The sequence below is a fragment of the Sturnira hondurensis genome, unplaced genomic scaffold (genome assembly GCF_014824575.4).
Source record: "Sturnira hondurensis isolate 20B ecotype Veracruz unplaced genomic scaffold, ASM1482457v3 Scaffold0020119, whole genome shotgun sequence".
NCBI classification, from domain to species: Eukaryota; Metazoa; Chordata; class Mammalia; order Chiroptera; family Phyllostomidae; genus Sturnira; species Sturnira hondurensis.
In genome coordinates, this window is record NW_028092750.1 from 4,850,756 (window position 1) to 4,864,747 (window position 13,992).

At 50.5% G+C, this 13,992-nt stretch overlaps 1 protein-coding gene across 2 annotated transcripts; it reads left to right on the forward strand.

Moving 5' to 3' along the window:
• Nucleotides 1–4,478: 4,478 nt before the first annotated feature.
• Nucleotides 4,479–13,444, forward strand: FKBP8 (FKBP prolyl isomerase 8). Of its 2 annotated transcripts, XM_037028726.1 has the most exons (9): nt 4,479–4,578; nt 5,973–6,283; nt 8,332–8,501; nt 8,662–8,750; nt 8,985–9,205; nt 9,714–9,886; nt 11,803–11,880; nt 12,371–12,502; nt 12,922–13,444. In XM_037028726.1, the coding sequence occupies exons 2-9, from the start codon at nt 5,998–6,000 to the stop codon at nt 13,006–13,008; spliced, it is 1,236 nt and encodes a 411-aa protein (XP_036884621.1). In that variant the 5' UTR covers nt 4,479–4,578; nt 5,973–5,997; the 3' UTR covers nt 13,009–13,444. The 2 variants fall into 2 exon arrangements, with proteins under 2 accessions (XP_036884621.1, XP_036884620.1); XM_037028725.1 differs by lacking the exon at nt 4,479–4,578 and having other exon boundaries at nt 8,988–9,205.
• The last annotated feature ends 548 nt before the right edge of the window (nt 13,445–13,992 follow it).

A 13,992-nucleotide genomic window follows, 5' to 3' on the forward strand; every position in this document is an offset into this window, starting at 1 on the left:
CATAGCCAATCAAGCAGTCCCTATCGCGTCTGCGTAGTTTTCAAAGCCCGAGTTCCAAAGCTGAGCGGAAGGTATCTCGTTGTATTAGTGGTATATTTGCTAACCCTTTTCCTCGTCCAGGGTCCCATTTATTCACATCTCCTTAGACTTCGTTCTGTGACAGTTCCTCCTGAGACTTCTCCGTTCTCATGACCTTTATGTTTTGGAAGACCAATGGTTTTGTGGAACACCCATCAATATGGGTTTATCCAGTTTCCTCAGGATTTGACTGAAGTTGAGGAGTTTGGTCAGGAATCTCAGAACGATGTAGAGTCCTCAGTGCATCCTACCAAGAGGCACGCGGTTTTGACTGACAGCTTGCTTATTGCAGTGTCTTGCCAGTTTCTCAACTATCAAGTCACTATTTTCGCCTTTGCAATTAATAAGTGTCCTATGAGGAGATAATTAAGAGACAATGCAAATACCCTAGGTTTTTAAAAAACACTTTATTTTACTTTTTTAAATTGGTTTGAGAGAGAAATATCGATTGGTTGTTTGACTTATTTATGGAGTCAGTTGATTCTTCTACGTGTCCTGACTGGATATCAAACCCACAAGCTTAGGTATTTGGATGATGCTCTAATCAACTGAGCTAGCCGGTCAGGGCCTTTTTAAACATTTATGAAAACATTACCCACTAGTTTTAGCATCCATCATGGCTCTTGCCAGTAACAATTATTACCCCGATGTTTGTATAAGGGTGATTTTCTGTTTATTAATTGGAGTTCTATTGTAAACAAGAGCTGTTTATTCTCCAATTATGTATTTGGTCACATAGTTATTTCACTGAATAAATTAGTATTCTTATACTGTGTGTTATATTTAAATACTATATTTATTTTGTTTTTGCTGCTCCTTTCAGTTAGCACCTATGGCCTGTTGATATGTCTCCATCTTTCTCTGAGTACTTCCTTATTTTTCCCTTGTTTGCTTTATCATTTTAAAAAGTTTTTAAGATAATTTTATTTTATTTTTGAAAAGATTTTATTTATTTATTTTTAGAAAGATGGGAAGGGAGGGAAAAACAAAGGGAGAGAAACATCGGTGTGTGGTTGCCTCTCCCACATCCCCTACTGGGGACCTGGCCTGCAACCATGTGCCCTGACTGCTAATTTAACCAGCGACTTTCAGTTTGCAGGCTGGCACTCAATCCAATGAGCCACACCAGCGACGGCTTCTTGTTTGCTATAGAATATCCTTGGAATCCGCCGTTTCTCCAAAGATTCTGGCTCCTTTTCTTGGAGAATGATATTTAGAAACTAACCTCTGAGTGCTGGGTGAACTCACTGCTTAGAGACCCTCTCAACTGTCAGAGTTAGATTTCTACATCTACTAACCAATGCATATACCCATATATACTTCTATATCTGCCCCCTGTGTGCATACTGAAAATCATGAGCAAAACAGGGCAAATAGTAATTGCTCAATAAATGCTAGCAATTCATTATCATTAGTTGAGGTCTTACGATGTATGTGTATGTGTGTATGTTACATGTGTAATTTTTCTGGGTCTTTGATAACTGTGAGCCTGGGTAATCACAGCATCTGCTGTTGAAAGCTTGGTAGATTGTTGAAAGTTTGGGAGATACACACATGTCCTTGGGCACATGGAAGACTCTTTAAGTGCCCTGGAATTGAACATATCTGAGTTCTGATTTCCAATTGTGTCACATCCTAGTTGGATGGCCTTAGGCAACTGGCTTAATCTTGAAAACATGCACATTAAGTTCCTCATAACAAGGCTTGACCCATTGTAAGCCCTCGGTAAATTGTATTATTACCTCTACACTCTGCTGCTGCTTTTATTCACTGAAAAGGTAATGAGGACTAGGATTCTTATACATTTAGTTCAACAAGCAGTTCAAAAAATTGTTCAGTAAACTATCTAGTCACCCTCTCTTGATGTGGCCCATATTCTGAGGATCAAGAGAGTACTCAGTCCCTGCTTAGCCCTGGAGGACAAAGGGAGACAGGGTCTGACACAGACATTCCCGGCCCTGCATGCCACAGTCCTGGGCTACAGGGATGAGAGACCCCAGGCTGGAAAAATCTGAAAAGTGGGATATATTTTGACTACAGGGAAGCAAGTATATCTGGATGGGATTTTGAGGTAGGATTAGGAGTTTCCTAGGTGCTGACATTCATTCAGGGCTAAGGGAATCACGGGAGAAAAGGCAGCATGGTAGGAAAGCACATAGTATAGAGTTTATTTTTGTAAAAACTTTGGAGCTCAGTGAGCCAGACAGCAGCCAGTGTTGAGAGGAGTCCACGTGGCAGGGCAGGGGCCGGGGCTGCTGGGAAAAATGGAACCATGGCTCTGTCTGCAGACTGCAGCAGAAGAGACCCAAGCTGGATAAGTCAAGCTTTTCAATGAGTCTCTTGGGGCTGTTAAAAGCCTGAAAACATTTATAAGGGTCCTAGAAGTGGGTGGGGTTGTATGCCAGGCCATAAAGGACTTGGCCAGTCCCGAATGTTTTGTGTACTGTGGAGTGGAAACAAAAATATTTTCCTCCTTTGTGCATTTGAGGTAGAGGGTGGAAAGTGAATGAAACACTCAGCCCAGTGACGGGAACATTGGTGGTGGAAAGGCATGAGTCTTGGGACTGGAAGCCTTTCTCGGCCACTTTTTTCAGTTTTATTTCCTACATAGCACTCATCACAGCTGAAATTAGATAGTTATCTACATATTGCCTGTGCAGTATCCAGACCTCTGGCTGGAATAGAAAGTCAATGAGGGAAGGGACCTGGCCCATTGTGCCTTTCATCACTGTTACTTTGAACAAGGTAATTAACTTCTCTGTGCCTTAGTTTATAGTGCCTATATATAGAATGATAATAAGAGTCTTACCAAAATGCATGTATCCAATAAGCAGTATATTTGTGGATTCCAAATATCAGACAGAGTATTTGTCTCATAAGGCTAATATGAGGATTAAATACATTTGCCTACACCTATGATACCTGAGTGTCAGCCATTATTATTGTTATAATTTTAGTGTTATTAGTTTATTTTGTTTATTTTAGTTGTTTATGTGCTAGTATCATTTACTACAGTTCCTCCAGTCCCTGTGACAGAGGTGGGGCTGGATGGGTGACTCCACCTTACAGATAAAAACACTGAAGTTCAGAGGTATACTTACAGGGCTGGGACTAGCCCAGTGTTTATTTGATATTCTTTCCAGGCATTTCTCACATATCCTTGCTGCCCTCCCACCTCTTCTGGCTGGCCAGTCTGCTTCCTTCCTTTCCTAAAGATTTTCCCCCAAGTTCCCTACCCGCCCCCCACCATTTTGTCTGCACTGTGTAGGCTTCAGAGTTACAACGAGAATCTACAGGCCCTTTCCAGACTTTGGGGGTCTTCCCATCTAGTGGATGAGGCAGAGGTAAGGCCAAGTGATGGCACAGACAGAAGTCAGTTGTGAAGTGGAGGTTCAGCATACTAGAACAGCCAGTCAGGGCACCTGGCCTTGCTTTGGGAACGTCTGGGAGCATTTCCTGTAGGAGGTGACTTACAAGCTCTTATCTAACAAATTAGTTACCGCCCAAAGCCAGTACCTCCTCCAGAGTTAGCTTCTTCCAAAGTCAGTGTCTCATTCATTTCATTATTCGCTTATTTGTTGAACTCCCATAGATTCTAGGAGCCATTCAAGGAGGTGGGGGCACAAAAGAAGGAAAATTCCTTCCAGGAAGGAGCAGATATGGGTGAGATGGGTCAGAAGCAAAAGAACAAACAAGATCATTCTGGAAGGGGGTAACTGGTGGGAAGGAAAGAGAATAGAGTGAGGGAGGAGTAAGTGTCCCCCTTTTAAATCGTGATTCATAAAAACCCATCTAATCGAGGCAGCCACCTTCTCCCGTGGCAGTAGTCACCTTATCACCATCTGGCAGAGGGTGCAGGGAGGAGGAACTACCCCCCAGCAGCCCTGCTCACTCAGTAGCTCACCTAGCCTTTACTGAGCAACTTCGGTATGCACTAGGCAACCTTCCGGGGATTATACCACGTAGGGGAGCGGGGGTTCTGAGTACCCTTGGGCACACCCCCCCCCCACCCCCCGCCCAACCCCAGACGTCGGGTCCACACGACTTCAGGGTGTGTTTTCCAGAACTCCTTAACGAGATACTATTTAATGTTAACCTCCCAACAGCCCCCAAGGTTAGAGTGAATGGACTGGCGTGTTCATCTCCATTTAGCAAAAAGATAGGTTGAAGCTCAGACCCCAGCGGTGAATCGCACAGGCTGCACAGCACCGACCCACAAATGGACTGGTCCAGGGCCCGTTGCCTCCGCCCCCTCCCCTACTCGCGCCGCCGCTTCTGCCCCTTTAATAACGCCCCGCGGATACAAGCAGGAAGGGGGCGGTGCCTGTGCCTGAGACGGATGTGCGCTTAGGCCAATGGATACTGATGTCTCGGTGGCGGCGGCCAATAGGCACGGCAGGGGCGGGGCCTGGTGCCCGAGCTGAGTTCCCGAGGCGCGGCGGCCGCGGCTGGGGGCGGGAAGGGGGCGAAGGACCCCAGGCGGGGGTCCCGGAGCCGGAGGCACGTGTCCCGGGGTGCCGGCAGGGCCGCGTTGGTCCGGAGCGCTCCCCCGGCCTAGGCTGGTCTGGGGGCCGGCGCGGCGGGGTCTGCAGCCTATGGGCGGGGCGAAGGGCCGCGGGGGAGGCGAGCCGGGGTGTGCTGGGGGGTCGGAGTGCCGGAGGGGGTGCGGCCAGGTGGGGGCAGCGGGGCTGGGGGCCGAAGAGGTCCAAGGGGAGCTAAGGGAGCTGTGCTGGCAGAGACGTGCAGGGCCCGGGGCACTCGAGGGGTTCTGGAGGTTGGGGACTCAGCCTAGTGGCGTCAAACAGGCGTGGGGCTTTGGGGGCCTGGTGAGGGGCTGACGGAGGGCCAGGCACGGGCGGGGAGCATTTGGAGGGCGTAGGGTGTTATGGGATCAGGAGGGGGGCGGTCTGGGAACATCGGGTTGTTTACGGGGCGATAGGACGGCTGTGGGGGCAATTGACGTGGGCTAGGGGCTATGGTTGGGGGAGGGCGACTTGTGCAGGCACCGGGGATTGTGGGGGTAGGGGCTGGGAAGATCTCAGGAAAGGGAGCCGAGTCCGGAAGGGGCAGGCAGGTAGGGCTGGGCAGGGATGGGGAATGCTGGATTAGAATGAAGTCTGTACCACCTCCAAGCTTGGGGCCTGGGGGTGGGGGACAGTTTTTGATGGCTCAAGGAAGAGGCTGTAGGATGCGGTGGGGATCTCCACCACTCCTATAAAGGCCACTTTGGGAGGCTAGTCAGGAGGCCGGAGGAGAGGAGAAAGGGCTCCCAGAAAGTGTTTGGGCTAGGGTCTTTGGTGTGGTTTAGGTTCAGAGTATGGAAGGAAAAGGTTTGGATTTTAGGTGCTGGTTAAGTTAGCAGACGGCCCCTCTTAGAAGCAGGGTCAGCTAGAGATGGGGAGCCCTGGTAAAGATTCAGTTCTCCTTCTCTTGGGCTCTAAAAATAGTCTCCCCAAGACCTCAGGGATTGTCTACCTAAAAACCACCCAGGATCTCCGCTGGGCATTTAATCAGATGAAGCCCTGGGTTCAAATCTTGACCCTGCAGTTGGCTTGCTCTGTGACCTTGGGCAAATGGCTTTGCTCCTTTGGGTCTCAATTTCCTTTTCTGCAAAATGTTGGAGAGTGTATCCTGCTTCCTGGGGTGTTTATAAATATTAAACATTATTTAGCTTTGATAATAGCTGTGTTTGAATCTGATGCCCAGGGCTTGATGCTTGGGTTCTTATCCTCTGGACAAGCCAGGGTTGTTGCTCTACCCACTCTACAGATGAGGGAACTGAGGCCTGGAGCCCCTGAGTCACATAGCAAGTGATCCACAGTGTGGAGAATGGATGCACAGGAGGATATGAGAGGCTGGGTGGGATATTCACCCCCATTTGTTCCCTCTACCAGGGCCAGTTCCCGTCCCCCCAGCAGCATGGCATCCTGTGCTGAGCCCTCTGCTGTGGGCCCTGAGCCCGGCACCCCACCACCTGCTGGGGTCCCACCTCTTGAGGACTTCGAAGTGTTGGATGGGATGGAAGATGCAGAGGGCGAAGAGGAAGAGGAGGAGGACCCGAGTGAGCTGCAGCCACTAGAGGACATGGGGCAGCCCCCACTGGAGGAAATTGAACAGCCTGGGGCCCTGGCCCGAGAGTTTCTGGCCACCATGGAACCTGAGCCCGAGCCTGCTCCAGCCCCAGAAGAGTGGCTGGACATCCTGGGTAAGGTGCAGGGGTGGCTTGGGTTTACCCAAAGGCCCTAGACAGCTACAGTTCAGTAGTGACCTTGGCCCAAGCCTTCTCTTCCCCTGATTTCCCCAACTCTGCCATGAAGTAAGTAGGTTGGAAGTAACACATGTGGTAACCACGGTAATCGCCAGACATAGTCAGCTGCTTGACATGTTTCATGTCTATGAGCCCCTTTCATTGTCTCTCTCTCTTTCTCACACACACACACCAGCTCAGAGAGGCTGAGTCACCTGTCCAGGGCCACACAGCCAGCATTTCAAAGCGCCAGCAGCTCCCAACCTCCACTGCTGCTTTTTCTTTTTTTTTTAAGATTTTATTTTTGAATTTATTTTTATAGAGGGGAAGGGAGGGAGAAAGAGAGGGAGAAAAACATTGATGTGCAAGAGAAACATCTATTGATTGTCTCTTTTTAAAAAATTTTTTTCTTGCTGTTCTTTTAAATAATGTTTTTTTTTAAGGTTTTATTTATTTATCTTTAGAAGGAAAGGAAAGGAGAGGAGAGAAATATCAATGTATGGTTGCCTCTCGTGAGTCCCCTGCTGGGAACTGGCCTGCAACTCAGGCATGTGCCCTGACTGGGAATCATACTGCGATCATATGATTCGCAGGCCTGCACTCAATCCACTGAGTTACACCAGCCAGGGCTGTTGGTTGCCTCTTGCAGGCCCCTAACCGGGGACCTGGCCCAAAACCCAGGCTTGTGACCTGACTGGGAATCAAACCGGCGACCATTGGCATGACAAATACCCAACCCACTGGGCCACATTAGTTGGGGCTCCACTGCGTCTTTTCTTGGCGTTTGTTTGACAAGTACCTGTTCCCTGGAAAATGTGTCCTCAGATCACATAGATCTGGGGAACATCCCAATTTGTTGTTCATTCCTGTCTGGTTTACAGTATTCATTAGCATTCTAATTTCTCAGGGGAGTCCTGCAAGAAAGGACTCAGAATCTACACATGTCCCTGCCATGGACCCCATCACAGCAATTCTGGGAACTAGGGAATTATATTGGTATTAGTAGTGGTATTCATATAATGTCCTAAATAATGCTAATGTCACACAAATAATAGTAAAACCTCGTTGCTACTACTACCTTTTATACTGATACCAAAACAGTAGTATAAAGTAATACTAATATTGATAACACAGTACTGTTACTAATGTTACCATCACTGCTGATAAAAACATTGCTGCTTCCAAAACCAACATCAGGTAATATTGACTGCCAACTGGTTCTGTTCCAGGCTTGTGCACCATCTTTATTCACATGACAAGCCTGTGATATAATTCTTACCATACCCATGTTTTACAGATGAGGAAACTGAGTCTCAGATAGGTGAGGGCGCTTGCCCAAGGTTACGCAGCACAGCCCCCTTGGCTATGTTAGAGTCTGGGAAGCTTTTTTCTACTGGTGTTAGGAGCTGCCCCACTCCTCCTCTGAGCAGGAGGATGGCTCTGACCTTTTATATTGTCAGCTGCATTCTGAAGTCATAGTTCAGGCTTCCAGACAGTGAAACACCTTGAGAGGGGCTGTGATTTGCCCAAAGTTTCCCCGATGAGAGGCAGTGCTTGAGTGTGATCCAGTCAGTATATCCACCATTAGTGCCTTGAAACCTCAAGATACAGGGTCCTCCAGAATCCACCAGATCAGTGCTTCTTAGGCTGGATGCAGGGGCATGTACAAGTTGGGAAGCGGCACACAAATTTGGAACATTGCAGAATATTCCAGAATATGAATAGATACCTCTCTGTCCCTAACCTTTAGACCAGAATCCATTCAGACTTAAGTTGTATTCCAGACCAGTGTTATATTACAGACCACGGGGACACCAAAGCCTAGAGGTGTGGGGTCACCTGCCTAGTAAGCGGCAGAGCAGATTTTTCAAGCTCAGCTTAGGCCCTGGGGCTGGGCTCCACCTGGGATAGGTGAAGCTGGTGGGGCTTATAGGGGAAGGCACTTAGAGAGCAGGTGCCCAACTGAGCCACTGAGTGACAGGCTGCTTATCCCCGGTCCCTGGCAGGGAATGGGCTATTGAGGAAGAAGACATTGGTCCCAGGCCCACCTGGCTCAAGCCGCCCGACCAAAGGCCAGGTGGTCACAGTGCAGCTGCAAATGTCACTGGAGAATGGCACACGAGTGCAGGAGGAGCCGGAGCTGGTGTTCACCCTGGGTGATTGTGATGTCATCCAGGTGGGAGTGGGTTAGGGTCTGGGCAGTCTGGTGCAGGGTGGGGTGAGGCAGGGGTGGAATGGAGGGAGTGATGCAAGTGAGGTGGTGATAGCTGGGTGGGTGGGGGCAGGCTGCACCTGGATCCACGATCCATTTGACCTTCATACCTCTGCACATCTAGGCCCTGGATCTCAGTGTCCCGCTCATGGACGTGGGGGAGACGGCTATGGTCACTGCTGATTCCAAGTACTGCTATGGCCCCCAGGGCAGGTGAGAACCTGCCACTTCGGGGGTCCCTTTTTGGGGTAGGGAGGAGGTAAGTATGTGACTCAACAAATCATAGCTCAAGGGTGGCAAGAGTCATTTTTTTCTTTCCATTTTACTGAGTAGGGTCAGCTCTAGGACTTGAGTCATTTTCTGCCTGCTGCCAAGCTTGCCCAGTGTGTCTGGGGTGCCATCATGGTGGTTCCCAGGTCTGAGTGCTCCCCCTGCCCCACCCCCCAGCAGGAGCCCATATATCCCCCCTCACGCGGCCCTGTGCCTGGAGGTGACGCTGAAGACAGCTGTGGATGGGCCTGACCTGGAGATGCTCACAGGGCAGGAACGTGTGGCACTGGCCAACCGGAAGCGGGAGTGCGGCAATGCTCACTATCAGCGAGCTGACTTTGTGCTGGCAGCCAACTCGTATGACCTCGCCATCAAAGCTATCACCTCCAGCGCCAAAGGTGACCACCTGGCCAAATCCCCCCACCTCCCCTGCAAAGGTGTCTGCTAGTGCCAGCAACCTCAAGTCACATGGATCTGATATTTAGAATGTTGTAAAATATTCCAGAATATGGATAGATGCATCCATCCCTAACCTATAGGCTAGGGCCCGCTCCAGCCCTGTGGTAGATCCCAGATCAATGGGATGTCATAGGACACAGGTAGATGTGGGGACTGGGGTGACCTCACACAGTATCACACCACATGCCTGTGGTTAAGCCTTTGCTTCACTTAGGCTCTGTTTTGAAGACTCTGGCAGAGCCGAGAATGGTGCAGTCTTAGCCTGTTTCAGAGCTGGGGAGGCTGAGGTCCCTTGAGGACCATCTTCCCATGACTGAGACCCCTCCCTAGTCTCTTCTTCCATCGGGTGTGGGGGTTGGGCATTGGCCCCGGTCATGTAGTGGGCAGGTGGTTGTGGGACTGGCAGTGTGGTAGCGGCCCCCATAGTTGAGTACTGTCCCCCAACAGTGGACATGACATTTGAGGAGGAGGAGCAGCTCCTGCAGCTGAAGGTGAAGTGTCTGAACAACCTGGCAGCCTCGCAGCTGAAGTTAGACCACTATCGGGCCGCGCTGCGCTCCTGTAGCCTTGTGCTTGAGCACCAGCCTGACAACATCAAGGCGCTCTTCCGCAAGGGCAAGGTGGGCCATGGGTGGGTGGGCCATGGGTGCACAGGTGCAGGTAGCAGGCTGGCTTCCCCAGCCCAAACCAGTGGGACTGGTTCTGAACCCAGGATTTGAAAAGGGCATAGGTGTCAGCCAGCCAACTCGGGTATAGGTAGAAGAACCTAGGTTTAGATGGGTGCAGAGGTGTGAAATTTGAATCACAGCAATTCACTGACTGAGGCCAGATGTGAACCCCAAGCCTTAGGCTTCCACACACTGCTATGTGGCCCAATGGTGACTGCTCATTGCATACAATCTTCCATAGCCACCATCTTCTTCAAAACAAAAGCTGAGTTCTCATTGCTGCCCTTGGGGCTTTGATCCAAGCCATCTGATTTTCCTTTTCCTCCTGTCAGTTTCCACTTTACTTCTTGCTTCTCTCCGTCCTGTTTAGCCTCCTTACCCCTTCCTTTGCACAGGCAATTCCTTCTGCCTGAGACATTCATACCCCAGGTACTCCCATGTGTTCTTCCCTTGCCTCATTTAGGTCTTTGCTATAATGTCATCTCTTTGGGAAGCCCTCCCTGCTGACCTCTTCCCTGCCCCGTCTTCATATTTCCCACGTCACCATCAGCACATGGAAGTGTCAAGCCTCTTGTCCAACTCCCCTGCTAGGAAGTGGAGCTTTTGTTTGTCTCAGCCACTACTAAATCTCTAACCTTGCAAGGAGGGTCAGGCACATATAGGTGCCTAGTAAGTTCTGGTGGAACATAGGGGAGAATTTGGCTTGCATGGACTTGACTTTAATTGCTTTCTTTTCCATCTTTTGATACTCACAGCAACCCTAGATGGGGCAGAATGGGGATTTTCCAGCACCTTTTAGCAGTGAACTGAGAAAACTGAGGTGTAAGCAAGCACTGGGTCACCTAGCATGTTTGTGAGAGAACTGAGCATGGCCTCTCTCCAGCCAGCATTTAAAAAAAAATCCTCACCTGAGGACATGCTTATTGATTTTAGGAAGAGGGGAAGGGAGGGAGGGGGGTAGAGAGAGAGACAGGCAGACAGGCATTGATTAGAGAGAGAAATATGGATTGATTGACCAGCAACCTAGGCATGTGCCCAGACCAGGAATTGAATCCATGACCTTTCAGTTTACAGATGACGCTCCAGCCAACTGAGCCACCACCAGCCAGGGCCAACCGTTTTTTTAAGCACTCATTATGTGTGGAGTTCTGCATAATAATGTGGAGAGGAAGACAATGTCATTCGTATTTTTCAAGGGTTTATAAATACCCTGCTTGTGTAGCTCACATGTTGGATATGTTGGTTGGAGGTGACAGAAAGTCACTCAAAAAGATTTAAGCAGAAAGAAGATAGTTTGTGACACGTCAAATCTCTGCGTTTTGGGTTCGGGCAGGTCTGGATCCAGGCATTAGCAATGTTACAGGAATGCTATGTTGGTTTGCTGTGGGTTCCCCTCTCAGGCAGGCTCCTCTCTTGGGAGTGACCAAGATGCTCCCTCTTGCCCTCCAAAAGCTCCAGGCTTTCATCCTTGCTGTGTAACATCCACCTTCCCAGTGGCACCAGCATATTTCAGGCTGAATCTTATTGGTTGGTTTGAGTTACACTCTGACTTGGAGTCTTTCACTGGGGTCAGAGCTTTGGAAGTGTCCAGTCAAGGTGGTGAGGGAGGAGTAGGTGAAGTGGGTGACTGGGTCTCTTCACAGGCCGAAACAGACACTTAGGGAAGGAGAAGGTTGGGCGGACAACATTGAATCCAGTGGGGTGAATCCAGTGGAGTCTTGAGGGCTCAGGAGAGTAGAGTGGGATGACTGGACTCCTGGGGATAGATTTGGGACCTGACAGGGTGGCCAGGAGCCTGACGGTTCTGGGTTTCATAAAGCATGGCCCAATTGTGGGTCCGGAGTGATTCCAACTACTTTCTCCCATAGGTGCTGGCCCAGCAAGGGGAGTACAGTGAGGCCATCCCCATCCTGAGGGCAGCCCTGAAGCTGGAACCTTCCAACAAGGTGAGCAGAATGGGGGTGCCCTGGAAACTTGCCCTATCAGCCTGCCTGGGATGTCCCTCCTGTCATCTGCCCCTTGTCCTTGCTATAGCTCTCCCTGTTGTGTTTCTGCCTGAGCAGTGGCATGGGGTAGGTGTCTGAAGGGCCGTAGCCAACTTGCTGAGACACTTATGACCCATATATAAGTGGGCTGGGCTTATTTTGAACCAGGGATCTCAGAAGCTAAAGGTGCTACCAGGTTGGCCAGTGCCAGTGTCCCTAGCTTTCTTCCCACAACCTTGTGCTCTGCACCATCTACGGGCTCCCTAGAGGCATGGAGCCAGCAGTCCCCACTTTACTGATGCCAGAGAGGGGCAGACGGAACCCTTGGGTTCCTGTGGCGCCAGTCCAAGTGACCCAGGACACCAGAAAGGCAGAGCACCAGCGATGATGGTCATGTTGGTTGCTGCCACTGCTGCATGTTCTTAGCCCATCTGCCAACCCCCTCTCCCAGACGATCCATGCAGAGCTCTCGAAGCTAGTGAAAAAGCATGCAGCCCAGCGGAGCACGGAGACTGCCTTGTACCGGAAAATGCTGGGCAACCCCAGTCGGCTGCCTGCCAAGTGTCCTGGCAAGGGTGCCTGGGTGAGCTGGGGCCAGTGGGCAGGGAGGCTCCTGCAGGAGGGGCAGGTCAGACCATGTAAAGGGACTGTCTTCATTTTGCAAACATTGATGTCCTCATCACCTGGGCTGTGTTGGACCATGCCAGGGACACAGGCCCTACCCCTATGTGATCCGGACTAAAGCTGAAGGTGGAATACAGTCTGTAGGGCTTGGGGTGGGGAGTGATGGTGCTTTCAGAGGGGAAGGGGATGTATCCTGGAAGTGGGGAGATTTGGCTTGAGTCTTGATGCACATGTAGCAGTTTACCAGGAAGCAGGAAAGGCACGGTCAGTCAGGCAGTGGCTTGTTGGAAGGCCTGTGTGGGCTGTATTGGTACCTGAGTCCTAAGATACCAGTCTTGACTGCCCTCCAGCTTCCTCCTCCCTCCCCTTTATCTACAGTCCATCCCTTGGAAGTGGCTGTTTGGGGCAACTGCTGTTGCCTTGGGGGGCGTGGCTCTCTCTGTGGTCATCGCTGCCAGGAACTGAATGCCCAGGTGGCCACCACCCCTTCAAGCACCATGGACCCCACCACATGCTCCCTAACTCTCCCAAGCTCCCTGTCCACTACCCTCTCTGGCCTAGCCTGCTCCTCTGGGGCAGGGACAGTGAGGTTTGAGGGTCATGTGGCCCAGTGAACAGGAGGGACTAAGGCCCTATAGGAGGAAAGTGAGGCAGGGCCGAGCCCCCGCCCAGCCCGTAAGGAGGGGGCCCTCATTCCTCCAGACCCAATTCCTACCCCCCCTACCCTACCCCCCTGGGTTAGGTCTCAATAGGGATCTGTCTCAGTTTATCCTTCCCAAGGCCTGGGGGCAGCTTTCCCCCTATCCAGTCCCTGTCCAAGTGCCAACCTCTCCTGCCCTGTGTGCTGCCCTCTGTCCAGGCTCTCCCTTACCCCAAGTGAAATAAAGGCTCCCACCCCGCATTCTACTGGCTCTGGAGCCTTCTTTGACCGCCACTTGGGACTGGGCCAGAGGAGTGGGGGATCTCCTCTTGGGCCACAGTAGACCTGTGTTACAGAGGGGGAAACAAGCTCGAAGTGGGGTGATGTACCTAGAGTACCCAGATGTGAACTGCATAGGGGTTCGCACTCCCTGTGCCTGTTACCCTATTTTGTCTTGCTTCCGTTAACTGAAAATGGGCACCCTGATGGGACCTAGCTGGGGGCTTCTCTGAAACCAACAATTAAAAGGGTCTATAGTTCAGTAAGCTGACAGCCCTGTGTCTGGGCAACAATAGCATAGCGAATACAAAGGCTAGAGATTCTTCAGTGAGCTGGCTGGGTAGAGGATGTGTTGATGGGCTACACCAAGGTAATGAACTAGCTTTCAATTTCTTGGGTGACCTAGTTCTTAGAGACTTTTGGAGAACATGTCAATGCTTGATGATTTCTCTATTGTCCCTGGGGTACTGTTGGGAGGTTTGGGGAAGTATACCCTGGAGAAATGCTTGTTACCAAGTAGCACAACCTGT